An 18,681-nucleotide genomic window follows, 5' to 3' on the forward strand; every position below is an offset into this window, starting at 1 on the left:
GATCGATTAATACATTTGCATAAGTACTAATTATTTTATTTGGATTATAAGGTTTTATGTGGGACAACAGCAGAATGGAGAAGTTAGTGAGTGAGCTGAAGATTTAACTTTTTTTGTTTTTCTAAATGTAAAAAGGCAGATTAAATTCATGATTCAAATCAAGATACCTTTATATACATATATTGTTTCGTCTACTTTTTCTACATAAATCGTTGTTTTTGCATGAACTCCTGTGCAGTTGTAGTATATGAATGCAGTTTCGATCAGATACATAGTGATACATAATAGTTTTGACAGCTTTTGCCTCATTCCCTTTTAATTAACTAATAAATCGGCAGGACATGTCTTTAATCAACCAAGACTTTCTTTAGTCAACTACAGTCCTATTTCTTTGTCATGCCACCCAACTTACCCTGACTTAATTAATTGTTTTAGCCCTTACTGCCATCCTGCACATTATTATGAATGACTGTGTAAATGAACTGAATTGTGAATTGTATGTGACTCTATCTTCCTTTTGTTTTGTGGGTAAACAGTCAACAGGATAATATGTTGTGAATGAGCAGGCTGTGTTTTTCTCTGTCGACAGAATTGTTCTTAGAGTTTGTCATGCATTCTGAACAGCTACTGCACTGTTTTTCTGTTTTGTGTTGCTCCCATTGCTCCCTTTACTCACTGCCTCAAGAAGATGCATCATCTGTGAGTCCATACAACAATTTAAGGCCTACCTAGAAATAGGAAAGCAAGGCTGGCTGTTCTTCGGTCCAGTTGTAATTTAATGCATGTCACTACTTGAAAAACGTCAGTTGGGTCATATGTAATCCAATTCTTCCAGTTGATTTGAATTTGGGGTGTGTGTGGACATTGCATCCTGTTTGTATAAAAACACTGTTGATAACATCTAGGGAATGATAAATAGAGTAATTTTCAGCGCTGCACAGTATGTTGTCATAGTTTCAAGAGCTCATTTATTCATATTTAGGATTAGTTGTTTGATATTTTTGGCTTGAATTCTTGGAATACATTCAAATGGAAATCAAGTCCAGAGTTCAGTCAGGTCATTTGAGGGTGACATCCAGTTTAGATCAGAAAGAATACATTAGGCAATAGGTTGAGCAATAGGCCAGACTCAATAATTGCAAGATTGATTTATTCACATAATGATGTCCACCTTTTAGGAAACCTTTTGTTTGTTTTCTGTAGTACGGCCAAATGTGAGCTGTACAGAATTGAATAAATGACTTCTGTCATTAAGCAATTTATTTTAATTTATTTATCCGTTATTTAACCAGGAAAGTCCCATTGATATACAACATCTGCTCCGCCACAATTCCAGTAGTAAAGATACTTCTTAAATGTTTAATTCTGCTATTTATTCATTGCAGCTCAAAGGGTTTACTGGGATTATTCTGCTTTAATTATGTCAGTAGCATAAATTACATAATAGTTTCAATAGTAACATTTATTGTTTTATTTTTGTAGCAAGATATCAGACAATTATCCTGATAACAATGAAAATATATTTTGGCAATCCAACTGAAAGTCTCAGACTATCAGTGCTTTATGTAGAAGTATTTTCATATTGTCACAGTGGTAAAGATATTAATAAAGAATGTCCTTGCAAGCACTCACAATATTATTACTCTGATCTCTGTAGACAATATGGAAGTAGCAGGATAAGCAGTCTGTCTAATCTCTGCAAATGTCATCAGTCACCGTCACCACTGTCTGACTGTCCGCTCTGGGCTCTGGGCTGGACTCTTTCAGCAGACTGTCTCAAAAGCTCAAAAGCACACTTCATTTCAACACATTCTTACTAAGATAAAAGCACTTTTGGTAGTATTTAGTGTGGAAGTGTACAGGTGATGCACTTAGTCTTGCCACTGTGCCACTTGATACTGACACAGTTGCAGTTGTTTCCTTACAGTTCTCTATCTGCTATTGTTCAAAAAACTCTCACACACATTGTCTACCCTGCTTCTATGCTGCTTCTTTACTGTGTCATGTGCTGGTTTAGTATTTATCAGTATAAAAATGCATAAAAACTGGAAAGAAAAAGGTTAGTTTCTTTTAACCAATGTGATCCAATTCCAACAGAACCGTTCATCTTTATGACTGTAGATTATATTTTACAATCTGAATAAAGTGCATGATGTAAAGAGCATTTATCTTATAAACAAAATAAATACATTAAAATCAGATAAAGGCCCCTAAAGTAATCTTAGTCTTAATCAAACGTAATCATTTTTTATCATCATTGTCAAATACTTGGCGTGCATATGGAAGTATAACAGATTGTATCTTTCTGTGGCTAGAGAAATTACCATGTGGTCTTCAGTATTAAATATTATGAAGGTGTTTCTTGAGTGAACCTTTAATACACAATACTTTATTCAAAGATTTATAGTCAAGTCTAACCTTTTATTAACATTTTATTTTATTCTTGTTGCAGTTTCAATGTTTTGGTTGGCGCTCCAAAAGCCAACACCAGCCAGCCCCACGTCATTGAAGGAGGAGCCGTTTTCATGTGTCCCTGGAGCAAATCCAACTGTACAATTATCGACTTTGACAAGCACGGTAGGCAGCCTTGTTATATAGAGATACACGGATATACTGCTTCTTTGTCACCAAACAAAGTAGGCCACAGAGTCTAACTGTCTAAAAGTCACAATTGAAAAACATACCACATTCTAAATCAGAGTATTTCTGATAATTATAGTTAGAGGTTAACAGTACCCTGCTTTATTTAGGTAGCAGTGAAAGTATCTTGTCAGTTATCTAGCTCCACTGAAAAATCTTTATAGAAATCTCAAGCTGTGTCTAACCAGCCGTAAAAAGTCCCTTGTAAGAAGTTAACATCTCCGCTAAGCACCACTGCGTTGACCTGTAGGTTAGAAGTTGGGCTCCCTACTTTCTTCCCACTGCTAATCTGTGGTTATGTGTCATACCTAAAAGTACTCTTTGAAGTTCCCCTTATGTTTTAGTGGCAGGCTTCCTTGGCTGCACCCCTCCCCTCTGCATGCTCTCTATTTCGGGGCTCTTTCTGCAGTCTTTTCCACAGAGCTTTGATTTCCTGCAGTACTTTGGCGCGCTGTTGTAGCCACTGTTTAATTAAAGCCAGGGTCATTAAGGGAGGAACAGGCACGAAAAATGCATGAAAAATAATCAAGTCCATCAAACATGCAGGAAGCGATAAGGACTTTGAGGATCAGAGGGCTGGACGTGGCGCTCAGACTATCAGATGGTGCATGCATTGCAGACCTAGGTACATAAATACACACTGCAGAACTATTTACAAACTATCCCCAACCATGGAGCATAATTTAGAACTTTCAAAGGCAGCAGGAAAATAAGTATACTCACTGCTACTGCATGTTTTTACATTCACTTGCACACTTCCTATTAGGTTAGTGTATCTAAGGACACACGGCAGACTCCATGAAGTCAACAGTGGCAGGAGGCCAGAGCAGTTAATGTCACCGCTCCACTCCAGACATCAGGCCTGTAGATCAACATAGTTTGGACAGTTAGTGTGTCAAAGTCTCCCAAGAGAGTATTTAAAGGACCTTTCAGTTATGTTAGCCACTGTAAGATCAGAAATGATCATTAAATACTGAATACATTGATGTTATATCATATTATTAGACTTAGACTCACACTCACAATATAATATAATAGAGTAAGGAGAAACAATGCAAACAAATTAAATAGTGACTGACATTGGGGTTATCTTTTACATAAGAGTGAGTTGCAGTTGTATGGGGTATGCTATGAATGTAGTCCTGTATCTTTCACTGTTTGAGGAGAGCTAGGAGCACCTCTGTTCTTCTATAAATGCAATGTTAAGAAAACAACAGAAATGAAGAAATATTGATTAATCTGTCTGCCAATGTTATGATATCAATATTTTTGCTTTATATTGAGCAGCACTACTCTAGTTTGTTAACAGCTTAATAAAATCAAATTTGCAAAGTTAATGTGGCATAAAAGACTGTTAAAAAGTAGCTTATTTTTTCTATTATCTTGCCTCTAAAATGGTCAAGATTACATTATTTTTTGTGTACTGTGAATCACCAATTAATCTTGGGCTTCCTATTTACAAGACTGACTGACTGACTGGTTTATAGTTTTTGCAAAAAAGTAATTCCTAAGAATTTGTGGTTGTGTTTAGTATAGCGGTAACTGTCTAATAGTTAGATGTCACAAAATATTCTGTGTTTTTGAACAACTACTTGAAAAATCTGAACACTAGCTCTCTGTAACTGGGCCTCTTCTTAAAACAGATCCTGACAAAGACGTGTGGGTTACATTAACAACATGGCCAGAGTCGCTTTGAGCTCTTTGAAGTCTGCTGTAGCATTGAGGATAGATTAAGAGTGCAGACCCGGGCAACTAGGCTGTAAAATCCCCATATAAAACAGCAACTACATGTGGGGGCTACATGTACATTGCAGATGACTTTAAATCTGCGCTAATCATAGAAGGATCCTTGGCTTACTTGCAATAGCACCATAGGCTTAAGAGTCCAAATCAGAACCATAATACTGCCTAAAAATCCTGAAATGCATTGGCTTCTGTTTTGCTTTTCCAGGTGATCGCTATTTTTCCATAGAAGAAGAGTTAACTCAGGTTGAATTCAAGTCTCATCAATGGTTTGGAGCTACCTTGCATTCCCATGGAAACAACATACTGGTAAGATTAATCATTAGAAAAGAACATTTGAATGTAGGCCTATCATTTAAAGTTGTAGTTGTATTGTGTAGATTTCATAAGAAAATAAAAAATATCTTTGTAAAATACCATATTGAAGCTCATTATTAAAATAAATAATGCAATAATTATGCTGGAATAATAATGATATTGTCTGAAATCTTGTAATAATATTGCAGACTGTTACAGAATATCAGATTACAAGCTCCTTTTCTTAGAAGTATGGTTTTGTTGTAGCAGCAGCTAAAAAAACAGAGGGAACTACACAGACCATGATCTTTTGCTCCAAGTCAGTGCTGACTACACAGAGAAACGACTGCTATTAAGCATTTTTAAATCTTAATTCTTTCACTTATAACTGTAACCAAAGTCTTGTCATGGGATTTTAAAAGGGAAAAGCAGCATAAAACCATAGCCCTTCCACAATATTGCAATAAAAAATGTATTTGTTGTTTGAATATTGTTATATCTCTATGCCTAATAAACTTGAAACAGCATGCAGTTGTGGAGAAGCTGATCATTGTGTGCACATTTTCCTAACTGCTTTACAAAAGTCTCAGTTCATCTCTCATGAGGTGTCTCTGTTTCAGGCCTGCGCTCCCAGGTATTACTGGCGAACAGAACACGACATTCCTTTTGCAGATGTTACAGGAACGTGCTACCTCTCTGTCGACAGTTTCCGATCCTTTGTGGAGTACGCCCCCTGTAGAACAGGTAAGGAAATGGGAAATGGATGATTCACAAATTATATACAAAGAGGTCATGTCATTGATTTAATCCCCTTTATGTGATATGATTTAGGTTTGTTTATTTGCCATCTGTACTAAAAAAACACATTGGAAAAACGTGCAAAAAGCTCAAAGTGCACCATGAGACATTAAAAGCAACCACATGAGCAAACAATAGACAGTCATTACAGACATCATATGACACTGTGAAATAAACAAGAAACAAAGATGAAGGAGCTAAAATAGTAAGTTGCTCCATCAAAGTTCAAAGTGTGTTGTTGAAGCTTGTAACGGCTTGTGGGAAGAGGCTGTTACATTTGAAATTGGATTCATAATAATTGATTTATTTCTTAATTTTCCATTTGTGGAGTAGTGGAAAATGTTAGTCCATATGCTTTGTACATTGTCCAGTTAGGAATAACTTTGATTTGCTTAGTAGCCAGAGCAACCACCTAAATTAGATGTTTCAAACCAACAGATGGTCTTCATATCTGTCTGGGCACTCCATTTTCTAGTCTAGCTCTCTCACTTAATCAGAGAATTGGTATCCATTCCACCATCATAAATAATATAAATATAATATACCCTTAAGATGCAGTAGACTAATCCTCCAGCTAGGTAAGTGAGACGAAGCTTTGTCTGATCTGGATATGGGTGTCTGGGTGCTGCTCTCTGTTCTCCCACTGCTCCTGACAGGTTACCTTGGATGAAGGACGGGTTAAAAACATTTGCAAAAAAAATGTCAATTATATTGTACATTCCCACTCTTTTGCAGAAAGACATGGACCTGCTGGACAGGGCTATTGTCAAGGGGGGTTTAGTGCAGACTTTACCAAGGTAAGGGAAACATTTGCAGTATTTTTTAAAGGTCATAGTCAATATTTAGAGTAAGGGAGGCACAGACCCCTCATTTGTGGCTGCTGTTGTGTTTCAGAATGGGAGGATTGTGCTTGGAGGACCTGGCAGCTTTTACTGGCAAGGTGAGCACACAGGAATGTCCAATAGTCAGGATCATTCGCAGATACGCTCAATAGAGATTTCTCAGTATCTTTATCTGTAATTCCTGAATCAATCTTGATGTATCTATCTGACCCCTGACCTCTCTGACCTCACTGTGACCTTTTTTTTAATAGGTCAGCTGATCTCTGCCACCACTGAGGAAATAGTTAAGGCCTATTTTCCCTCTTACTTCCTGCTGTTTGTGGATGGGCAGAAGCAAACTGGACAAGTTCAGAGCAGCTATGACGACAGCTATCTAGGTGAGGAAGTGATCAAGCCAAACAATACATGCGCTTTACAACAAGGAACCACTCACCCATTTTCATACATCAGTGTACGCAGACACTGTGGGCAAGGTGGGTTAAGTGTCTTGCCCAAGGACACAATGACAGCATTCATCTGTGGGAGTTGGAATCACACCAGCCAACCTGTGGGTCAGTGGATCTGACCGCTCAACCTGTGATGTTTTTATGTCGATAGCTGTAATCGAACCACCAACCAAAAATGCCTTGACAAACCTTTGGTTCTGTCAATCCAAAGAACAAAGATTTTAAAGTGGTTAGAAAAGTTATTTCTTCATGTAGTCTGCACAAAAACAGAGCATAGGGTCGTGGTCTATGTAGTTCCCTTTGTTCTATTGTGGTACTAAAATAATGAATATAAGACTTGTAATTTGATTTTGTTGAATTTGATTTTCATCCCTATTAAATGATCTAAAACAACTATCTTTTTTCTGCAGGATACTCTGTGGCGAGTGGTGAATTCAGTGGCGATAATGAGGAAGGTGAAGTCTATTAAAATCAGTTCTTTCAAGTTTCATTTTCTGTCAAGGTCTCAGTTAAAACATTTCTCATCACTGTACAAACTCTTCACACATACTCCCAAAGTTTAGTTTTGCTCTTTGAGTAACTACTAGGGTTCTAACTATACGTTGAACATTTTTTATATTTTTTTTCTAACCAAATAAAATTTGAAATGTGCTTACTCAGGCCTTTTAGATAGAGAATATACTGTATATAGTGTATTATTGATAAAAAGAAGATATTTTTTATTTCTTTGACATTTGATTAAATAATGCCACTGTCTCTGTTATATAAGGCCATTTAGCATTTGTTTAGAAACTGTATAGTCCAGATAACAAATACAATTATAAAAATACTATTCTGATTATTTTAACAGTCACGATTACTGAAATTAATCATTGCAGCCCTAGTTACTACTTCATTCTTTTTCTCTGCAGATTTTGTCACGGGGGTTCCTAAAGGACTCTTGTTGTACGGTCTAGTAAGGATGCATCTTCCTCCTCTTTCTACCTAGTCATTGTTTTATATACATTTTCTGCATTTCAGTCAAATCTTTAACAAACATTTGTTCTTGTGTCTTCAGGTCTCTATATTAGATGGAAAGGACCTGACGTACCTGGTGAACCTGACAGGAGAGCAGGTATGTACACATCTGGTACATTTTGAGTGATGAAAGAACTTGCCCACTGGACTTCATACATATTTAGGGTTCAGAGGTCAGCTGAGTGTGTATGAGGCTCCTTGAGGCTGTATAATTGAACACAGAAACAGTTGTTGAATACTTCAGTACATGCATGGTTTCAGTTGCTTTCTCAGTGTCCTAGATGCAGTCAGTTGTATTTTCATTTCCTATATTACACAAAATTAACTCTTGTGCTTAATGCCATGTTATAAAATTGTTACCTCATCAAAAGCATACCTGGAGTTATGTTTTATTTCATTTACACATGTTTAAGCCTGGTTTATTAGTCCGTCTACATCTCCAAAGCTCAAGATGCTGTGTTCCACCTTGTGATGTCATGTCATAGTAGTTTTCATGTTTCCTTTTACATTTTGTTTAGTAAACATTGTCAATTCATCATCCAAATTAGTCAAGTGAAAGTGTATGGAGTTTAAAAACACAGTGAGTATGTTTTATCATATGACATCACAAGGTGGACAGAGTGTTTTATGTCTGAGAGAAGAACTCAAGCCTAAATATGCAGATATTGTGTGTTAAACATGTATGAATGAAACAAAATACAACTCAGGGTATGTTTGTGATGAGGAAACAACATTATAACATAGATAGGGAAAGTTTGTAAAAGGTTACAAACTATTACACATTAACAACATGACACACATTTTACTTAATTTAAACATAAGGCAGCAGTGGCTCATTGGTTGGAGTGTTTGCCCACCAACTCAAAGCTCTGAGGTCGGATCCTAGCTCAGACCACTGCTGCTACATTTGATGTTACTGCACCTTTTCTCTACTATGTGCATTTTGAGAACTTCTGCTTTTTAATGCCAAAGTCAAAACTTCCCACATGTTTAATCCACCCACAAAGCTCATTTATAAGTACAAATGAGTCACTTGAAGCTGGAAACTTTACCCCACCACTTTGAGCAGTGCTAAAATAAAGTCACCAAATATTATTGTTGGCGCATAGAGACCAGCTACATCCTTGTCCCTCATCTCTTAACCTTCAAGTGTGTGAATTTGTGTATGTTGTTACGTGTGTGTGGGGTCCTCCGTCCCATGTGGCCTGAGGGTGCTGAACAAGCTGAAGAGTTACAGTTAGTACACTGGTGAGGATTGTTCAAAGTCAGCTGCAAAAACACCCCAAAACACGAGAAAAATATACAAAGCTCTATTGTATCTGTCTTGGTCTAGACTGTGTACTTTGCAACTAATAATTCTGCACACACTGTAAGATATTTTGATTTGTGTGTGTGTGTGTGTGTGTGTGATTAAAAACAAGATTTTCATATAACCCCAGAAGATATTATGAAAGTGTTGTCCAGTCTACTGCAGCTATGTTTCCTTTGTAGGGAGTATTATATCTCTGTAAACCAAGTTATCAAGGACTGAGGTGGCTGTGAGAGCCCTCAGTACAGAACAGCTGTCCAATTTCTCTATCAACTGGTAAACAGTTTAAGGAAATTTGTTACATTATTGTTGCGTTGTTGTTTGATAGTGCTAATAGTTTATAACATACATTTCACTATATGTAACCGTAGACCAGAAATTGTTCAGTTTATGGTTGTTTATTTGGTTAGAATTTATTTAAATAACAGGACTTTCCAATGATAGAAATACAAAGCCGCTTCTTGGTTTCAGTACCATGTGTTTTCCCCTGTTCCCTGACGATTACACAAGGCCTAGTGCAGTTTGTGTTTGTATATTTCTGTGTAGTTTTTGTGGTAATTCCGTGGTAAGTTTGAAGTAATATTTAACTATATTAATAAAACAAACAAAAAATGAAACTGAGTCATATGTCTAAACCCAGCTAAGAGGGGCAGTCAGCATGCTGTTTTTTTTTGTTTTTTTTTGGAAATTTCTTTAAGCAGTGTTGTTCTTATTGTGTGATATATTGGTAGTGTAAAACTGCAAGATTCTGATCATGCTTCTCTCAGTGAGTTTGAGTGCTTGGTAAAACAGTGCTTCTTAGGTATCACAGCAGGAAACGAACTTTGTCCTTTGTCTCACTTTGATTTATGATGACTGAGTTGTTTTGAATGCAGGAGTTACCAAAAGGCCCTCTTGAGCATGGTCTTGTTTTTCACCACGGTCCCCAGACTCCAAACTTGTGTCGAAACACTACAAATGACTTTGAAGTCGCCAGCAAAGGACGTAACTTGACCCTAATTTATCAAACATGGTATGAAATTGAAGCGGAAACCTTTAGCGCATTATGAAGGAGTTAAAGTGCCATATGTGTGGACCCCCTGCGTTTGTCAAAGCTCGTAAAGGTCTTAACTTTAAGCTCTGCGAAAAGAGATAGGCCGAACTCTTGGGGATATTGGAGGAAAGCTTGGGTCGCTGCTACAATATGAAAAAGACAAGAATATAGGGGGAAGCACAAAGCGTTTCGTGCACTGTGGTGAGATTACTGGCTGACTGGGTTGTACATAATGTGTTCCAGATGGGCTCCTACTTTGGCTACGCGGTGGCAGTCACAGACATCAACAGCGACGGGTGAGTGAGAGACGGATGGATACACGGTTTACAGAGAGATAAGAGAGGGGGGTAAACTTTGAGCAGAGGCCAATGAAAACAGAAGTGCTTGAATGACCTTAGAAGTGAGGTCATTGAGGAGACAGGGAAGTTTCTCACACTAGTGTTTGTCATTCAGAAACTTAAAATTCCTTATATGTACTATTTTTATATATATTTTTTACTTTCACTTCATTTTAAAATTAATTTTAGTCAGATTTATAGTGAACTTAATATTGTATAAAAAATTGTTCATCTTAGTTAATTAGTTAATTTTAATGAAACTGTCAATACAACTGCAAGCTAAATGAGAAATTAATCACTTAAATTAAATTCCAAAATAAAGGAATAATTAGAAAGTACTTGGTTCTTGGTACATGGTTGCCACCTTCTTGACCCCTAGGTTGCTCCTTTTTTTGCCTGAAATGTTCCACAGTTTGGCTTAAAATTTGTCTCAAAGGAGAGAAGCAGGTGACTTCAAGTTACAGGTCAGATTTGTGGAAATGCGAGCCTGCTTATAGTATTCTTGTAAGGTATGTTTAGCAATAAAAATACCTGGACTTGAATTAATGCAGTATGGAAAAGTTTAATGCCATGCTGCCAAAAATTCCAGGAAGAAAAAAAATCTCAAACATCCCAGGCATTAACATCCCACCATTAATGTTACATAGGGCACTTTTAATTTGTTTTCAGACTATACAACAGGCCTACAGCACCAAGCTTTAAAATAGTTCATCTAGATATAATAGATATATCTGTTTTCTTCTCCAGTCTGGATGACGTGGTTGTGGGGGCTCCACTCTTCATGCGCCGGAGGCCTGCTGGACAGTTGGAAGAACTGGGCAAAGTCTATGTGTACCTACAGAAAGGGCCCCTCCATCTCGAACTCAGTCGCATGAATCCTGTGGGCTCCCAGGCCTTTAGCCGCTTTGGAACCTCTTTAGCTCCACTTGGTGATCTGAACCAGGATGGCTTCAATGGTATGTGTAGAAATATACTTATAGAGCTTGAGTTTTATCGACCAGTCTAATTGTTTTAAGGGATTGTTATACAGGTGTTCTTCAACAGTGCTCAGTCAGACTTGTATTTCGATTTATCGCATGCATGTTTAGTAATTCAGCATTTAAGGGTTGAGTGCTTAGAAATTTTGTCTTTACATCCACCCCTATTTCTTGGTAGTCACTCTGGGTCACAGGTGGTTCAAAAAGTCACGTAGCCCTTTTTCAGCAATAAAAACAAGCCAATGTGAAATGTGATGTGAAATGTCACTATGAAGAGGTGTCAGTATCAGTTTTGCAATATTGTCATTGTGGAAAGACACTCCACCCACATTGGCTAGTATGAAAGTGGTGTGAGAGTGTGGGTGGTGGTTAGAGGAGCCAAATGGTGCAAATGACAATAGCAGCTTACAACTATTGAGCGTGGAGTGAATGAGTAATGCAATGCAAACCAATTTAGGTGCCTTAAAATGTGCTATATTAGTCCAATGCAATGTTATTAAGCCATTTTAGATCTATATTGCTTTTTCAGTTAACTGAATGTAAACCGAATCTCTGTATATAATAAAAAGGCATAAAATCTTCTTTAACATCTTTGTCCAGATCTTGCTATCGGCTGTCCATTTGGAGGAGAAGACCAGCAGGGATTAGTTTTTATTTATAATGGTCATGAGAAAGGCTTGGAGGACATGCCCACACAGACTCTCTCAGGTCAATGGGCATCCAGGGCTTTTCCAGCTGGTTTTGGCTTCTCACTTCGTAGTAACAAAGATGTGGACCAAAATGGCTACCCAGGTTGCTATAGTTTGTTCTTTTGCCATGCTCACTTTATGTCCCCTATACACCTATGTGATTACTCTGTACCTTGTCATGCAGATTTGCTTGTTGGTGCTTTTGGTGCAGATAAAGCAGTGTTATACAGGTTAGTTTGTTAATCATTGTTATTTGTCTACTTATTTATTGTCAACTATTATACTCTATTTAATTATCTATCCTTTTCTACTCAGAGCACGTCCCATTGTGAATGTTAATAGTACGCTGATAGTCCACCCTACCATGTTCATCCCAGAGGAGAAAGCCTGTGTATTGACGAGTGGAGACAAGACTGTTCCAGTGTCATGGTATTACACAGTTTATAAAGTTATACCCTCACAGTATATCTAGACAGTTATTGAACTTTGCTAATATAATAATTATGGCTGATTTCTATTCATCAATTTGATGCTTCTATTTTTTTAATTGAGAGGTCTGCATACGATTGTCTGTTAATAAAAGTGTGTAGTTTGGAGTTAAAATTTGGAGGAAGAAATTACTATTTTTGGTGTTAAATGGCAATGTTGGAAGTCTGTATTGTGTACGTTTAGTAAATTAATACTAAAAGGCATTTTAATTTGCATTTAATTAGATAAATCTAAACTGAACCCATATGTATAATTTTCCACATATTAACTGTCCACTTTTTGTTAAATTGACATGTAGATAATGCAGGAAAAATTTCATTCATTCATTCATTTCAATATTGTAAAAAAATTGAATGATTATAAATTATTAGCCTTGTAGTTGCTCAGAGGAAGTGATTTGTTAGATACTAAAACAATGTGGTATATATGAACACTCTATATTTTCTACAGGCTACATGTGCCGGCTAAGATTTAAGGTTAAGTCTTTCCACAATGAAGCTGATTTGTTCCTAAACATATAAGATCCAGGTCTTTGTGGGTGAAAACTAAATTCTGCTAATGTCATGCACACATATTTCCTATATTTCCTACACAAGAAAAGAACTTCCTTTTCCTCCCAAATCTTATTATATAAACATCGTTAGTACCATGAGATAGACTGGATAAAGAGATGTTGCTTGGAATGACAAATTCCTTTTCCTTGGTGAACTTTTCCTTACCCTCTTTTCCCCGTTGTAAAAGGTTGCTGATTTAGAGTGTACCTAAAGTTATACAAGGAGGTCCTGTTATGAGGTTTATTGGTTTTCTGGCTGCCGTGGAAACAAAGAAGAAATAGGAAGGTTGCATTTGGAAAAGTGTTGGATAGGACGTAGATTCTCACTCAAAGGTTGGAAAATGGTTGTAATTTTCTAAAAAGATGGTGCCGTCCTCTGTGGCTTTACGCAGGCTGACGCACTTTGAGGTATAGATGCCTTCATGGCACTTATTAAGGAGTTTTTTTGTAGTTTCTTTATTTAGGGTAGAGTGTGTGTAGAGATGCTTGGGCAATGTGTGCTCTGATGGATTATAATGGCACGGTGGATTGTTTCGACCTTTTCACATTTACAGTGTGCCAAATCAGATTTTATAATTTTGTCTTCAGACATTTACCATCCAAGTTCTTTCTTTTCTTAGTTCTTTCCATGTAAAAACAAAACAAAACAAAGGACTTGCAACTTTCAAGACTAGGACACTTTAGTTTCCGAATGTGGACATATTTTCAGAAACCATTTGTGGCTTCATTGTGTAGTGTTTTATAAAATATGACAGACATTTAAGAATTCCACTCTGAGCAATAACATTTGAAAGAAAAAAAATTACCTGCTCATGCTAATGTGAAACAAATGATCCGTGTTGTGATGTTATGATTTGTAGCACCTGCAGTTTGTACTGTTGTCATTTAAATGCCATTTGCATGAATTGCAGTGTGAGCATCAGTTTCTGCCTGCTGGCTAATGGGAAGCACCTCCCCTCTCGTCTAGGTGAGACACACACACAATCACTCACGCACACATGGTCCCTATTACGGTGCTTTCTTTGTGTGGCCACAAGAATGTAGGACTTTACTGCAGTCAATTTGGAGGCTCAGATCAAGATAAAAGAGCAATTGTGTAAATACAGACGAACGTGCTGCTGAGCTACAGTAGTTCATTTCAGTTAAATGTGTGTGTGTAGTTTTTGCCATGTGCTCTACACATGATTTTATGAATTGACTGCTATCACATTGAATATTTTTTCAGTACCAAAAATCTCTATGAACATTGAACTGATTGATTTTCAGAAAAAGGATCAAACGTATCAAAAAGTTCAAAAAGAAAATACTCAAAAGCAAAAACATTACAAAAAAAAACTTGAAGACATAAAGATGATCAGACTTCTTATAACTTTAGTAAAATCTAACATTTTTAATTCATCTCTTGTATCTCTGGTCTTTCTAAATCTCTCTCTGTCCATTTGAAGGATTCGTTGTTGAAATTCAGCTGGACAATGTGAAGTTGAACCAGAAGGAATCAACCAGGAGAACTCTGTTTTTGGACAGTAAGGAGTCGAGTTTAGTGAAGAACTTCAGCCTGGAGACCAATGGAGACAGCGTGTGCCATGACTCAAAAATCTACCTTCTGGTCAGTCAGAATGCTACCTTAATATGATTTGATATTAGTAACTTTTCTGTGTAAGGGACTACTACCTGCTTGTTTCCTCAAAGATGTTATTGTTTTTCATGCCATAATAACTGCAATATTGTAGTTCTTATAAATGCTTGAGATTTAGCTTCTCTCCACAGATCTAACTTAACTCATTTAACTAACATAACTAGATCTGATAGCATCACCCACTTGACTTTATAAAGTTAGTAACTTCTAATGCCATACTGTGAAACATTCCAAGCCAAGAAATCACATCTCTATACAAACAGGTGGTGGACAGGCCACTAGAGCACCTTTGACTGTGTGGTCAAAATTGCATACACTGTCTGCTTAATAACTTCATGTACATATTCTTATTAATATTTTGTTGTCCTTCCATGACTTTTATCTACATATTCATATAATTTTTTTACTTACAAGTTTTTATAAAGTGATAGTGACAGCAGTGCTCATAGGTCGCAGAGTGTGGTGGAAAAATGTTCTGTGGCTGACAAAAAATTGGCTTCAGTGGAGAAAGTATTGATAGAAAGAATGGGGAAACATGCAGTGGTTTCTTGTGATTTTAAATGCTGCATTGAACTTGTCTTATGGGCCAGGTGACTCCAATTTCCCAGAGAGTGAACAGAGGTCAAAGTCATTTTCTAATACTCATTGATGCTTCTCTGATGTCATGTTTTGAGTGACATCTCTGGGAAAAGGAGAAAACAAAACAAAACAAAAAAAGAAACGTAGAACTAAGCAAGCATTTTCAGAAATACACTGCCAGTCAAAAGTTTCCACTCATTCATATATACATATTTTTTAAACTACTTTCTACATTTTATATTCGTATGAAAGACCTCAAATATATGATGAATGATATATGGAATTATGTAGCAAAGAAAAAAGTGAAATTACTATATATTACTATATATGTGTTTCAGAATGAGGCAGACTTTCGAGACAAACTTTCTCCCATTTACATCAGCCTAAACTTCAGCCTGGATCCCCAAGCCCCAGTGGACGAGCACGGTCTGAGCCCAGTCCTCAACCACCACGTTCAATCGCTCATACAGCAGCAGGTCAGTGTATTTCAAATCACACTGCAATACCTTTATTGTTTCTGGCCTTTTTATACTCATAGCACCTCTGAAATACACAGAAAGCTGCACATACTCCATGTGAAAGGCACTTAACACTTAATTGGCTTAGTCTTAAATTGCATGTAAGTTTTAAGATGTTGTAAGTTTTAGATAGAGGTTACGAAATCTTCCACTCTCCATGGAAATGTTGTTATTATGTCAGGAATTTACCAGAAAACTGTGTAATGCCATTTCTGTGGAGACCAATAGGCGGCCTCCACCAAAACTAATTAATTTTGACAATAAAAAATTTAACAGAATAAATGAATAATAGATTTATAGAAGTTTATACAGTCCTATGCCATGGAACATTCCTGGCATGGCAATAATATTTTCATGAAACAAGTACGTGATGAACCCTTCACCAGAAAAGTTACACAGTGCATCTTTAAACCTTTTATTTAATCACCTCATTAGATTGTTGTATATTAGAATTCTTAAGAGTACTGGAGGGTGAAGTCTAAATAATTCAGACCATATGTCAGGGTTTAGAGTGATAAATAATTAGGTCTGTTGACATAACAATTAATAATTTAAAATAAAGCAGTATATCTTTTGAATTAGACTTAGACAAGCTTTACTGATCCACAAGACAAATTATTTGGACACAGTAGCTCACACATCACAATAATAACAAAGAGCAAAAATATAAATGGTAATAATAAATTCTAAATAAGTAGCAAAAATAGTAAGAGACTGCTTTCAAAGGCATAATTATACAAATGTATATGTACTACTAATAATAAAATATAGAAATATAGTAATACCATACATCTCAGCTGTATACAAGAGGTAATCAAGTACAAGAATTGTGAAAGCTTGTCAAAATGTCCCATAAAACAGGAACAGGTCTACACACAAACATTTTTTTTTTCTCTCTCTTAACAATGTTTTTCCTTTCTTTATCTCTCTGCCATTTTGCCAAAGAATGATAAAACAAATCCTGACAGTACATTACAACAAAACCTTCAATCTCAACAACTAAGCCTAAGACTTCTCCTTTTATTTCCCCTTTGTGCTCTTTATCAAAAGCATGGGGTTTATCTGTGTGTAAACTTGTGAAGCGTGTCTATATATTACACTGCCACACCAAACATGACCACACCGTTTACAGGGCCTCTTGTATTGCGTGTCTGTAGCAAGCAGATGTTCACCTCTGCAATTACCATCTCAGAGACACCAGTACCAGATGGTCTATGTGCAACACGTCACTTGCCATTTTACATGTGGCCATAACTTATAAACTAAATCCAGACTTTCAATTTGTCCTTAATCCTTTATCATTGAAATTGTGGACAACAGATGTATTTGGATTGAAACTTGAGGTTACAGACACACATTTTCAAACTGACTTCAAATGTTGGGAGCTCTTTTAAGTGTTGATCCCATATGGTTAGGTCAAGCCTTGCAGACCAAATGCTGATTACTGTGCTTTGGGCTCTTTTTTGGTTTCCATATGGAGAGTTTATAGAGGATTGGCAAGTCATGGCTGTGCAAAAACACAAGGCAGGACTGACAGCTCCACTGGGTGTGTCTGCACGCCTCCCTGGACATCTGGTCGTGGTTTGTTTATGTATGTTGCCCATGGTCCCCTGAACCAGGCAAGAGTAGCAGCTGGAAGTGTGCTAGTTTATCCAAGTGATAGGATTTGATGGCTCTCTATTTCACATATTTGGAAATGAGGAATTTTATGAACTGCCTGCCCTGTTAGACCTTGAGAGTTTTAATGTCTTTGTGATTCTCTCTGTTTGACATTTGTTCAAAATGTTAATAATTAATCTCCTGGGCACTGTAAACATGGCTCATACTGCTATTTTTTTCTGTTTTGCCATGTGTACATTGGAAGCAAGAGAGTTTTATTTCTGCAACCAATCATAAAACATGGACCATTTTTGTGTTGTATTCATCTCCATGGTGATGTTATTCTTTTGCATGAAATGTTCCTTATGAAGGAACACAACATATATATCTCCATGGACACATGCAGATAACATGTAAAACTTGTATTGAAACTAACATAAAAGTAGATACTCATTTGAAGTATTGATATTTGAGTACTGAGATTTAGAAAGCTTTTGAGCTATATCAGCACTAATTTAAGACCACACGTAGTAAAGTGTGTATTTTCTATACACATGGTAACATGGATCTAGCAAACATCAGATGGGAATATGAAAGTGAGAAGACCTTATTACAACAATCTGTACGTGCTTTGGATGTTATGAAGAACTATAGAATGAGGTAGAAAGAGTGCATGGCGACTCTATATGCCAGCCTACTGTATATCCTAGCTCTTTGTAGCATTCCTTCTTACTCCTCTTTTGATGCTAATGTTTCCCATATGTTTAGAGGGATGAGGCTTGGACCAAAGTGACAGTAGACCCAACTTCACCACACTGCACATGTACAACAACAAATGCTTAACAGACAACAATGGCAAATTACGACTTTTTATGTGTTTTTGTTTTGTCAGTATGCTATGTTAAACAATAGGCTGAAATGTGCTGTTTGAATTCTGTTTGATCATACTACCAAAATGTTTTTGAATGGCCAATGCTTCATTGATTCACCATGAAAATGTGACAAACATACAGTAAAGGTCCTATATTATGTGAAATTGACTCTTGTGAGCTTTTAGCCATGTTGTTAACTCATCAAAAACATGTCTGGAGTTGTGTTTTGTTTCATTCACATATGTCTGTCTACATCTCCATAGCTCAGAATGCCTTGTTCCATCTTGTGATATCATGAAGCGGTAG

At 36.7% G+C, this 18,681-nt stretch overlaps 1 protein-coding gene across 2 annotated transcripts in view; it reads left to right on the top strand.

The window, feature by feature from the left end:
- The window catches only part of LOC110165784 (integrin alpha-5-like), a 44,198-nt gene that overhangs the window by 2,602 nt on the left and 22,915 nt on the right, over positions 1 to 18,681 (top strand). For both annotated transcript variants that reach the window (XM_020930972.2, XM_055160166.1), the window contains exons 2-18: positions 2,453 to 2,577; positions 4,592 to 4,692; positions 5,301 to 5,424; positions 6,214 to 6,275; positions 6,373 to 6,418; positions 6,572 to 6,697; positions 7,177 to 7,221; positions 7,678 to 7,721; positions 7,824 to 7,880; positions 10,369 to 10,421; positions 11,211 to 11,419; positions 12,041 to 12,232; positions 12,314 to 12,359; positions 12,445 to 12,558; positions 14,083 to 14,138; positions 14,617 to 14,777; positions 15,725 to 15,862. In XM_020930972.2, the coding sequence (XP_020786631.1) occupies positions 2,453 to 2,577; positions 4,592 to 4,692; positions 5,301 to 5,424; positions 6,214 to 6,275; positions 6,373 to 6,418; positions 6,572 to 6,697; positions 7,177 to 7,221; positions 7,678 to 7,721; positions 7,824 to 7,880; positions 10,369 to 10,421; positions 11,211 to 11,419; positions 12,041 to 12,232; positions 12,314 to 12,359; positions 12,445 to 12,558; positions 14,083 to 14,138; positions 14,617 to 14,777; positions 15,725 to 15,862 (1,699 nt within the window). The remainder of the gene's footprint in view (positions 1 to 2,452; positions 2,578 to 4,591; positions 4,693 to 5,300; positions 5,425 to 6,213; positions 6,276 to 6,372; positions 6,419 to 6,571; positions 6,698 to 7,176; positions 7,222 to 7,677; positions 7,722 to 7,823; positions 7,881 to 10,368; positions 10,422 to 11,210; positions 11,420 to 12,040; positions 12,233 to 12,313; positions 12,360 to 12,444; positions 12,559 to 14,082; positions 14,139 to 14,616; positions 14,778 to 15,724; positions 15,863 to 18,681) is intronic.

This window comes from Boleophthalmus pectinirostris, unplaced genomic scaffold, assembly GCF_026225935.1.
Source record: "Boleophthalmus pectinirostris isolate CB_2022bp ecotype Guang Dong unplaced genomic scaffold, ASM2622593v1 HiC_scaffold_3, whole genome shotgun sequence".
NCBI classification, from domain to species: Eukaryota; Metazoa; Chordata; class Actinopteri; order Gobiiformes; family Gobiidae; genus Boleophthalmus; species Boleophthalmus pectinirostris.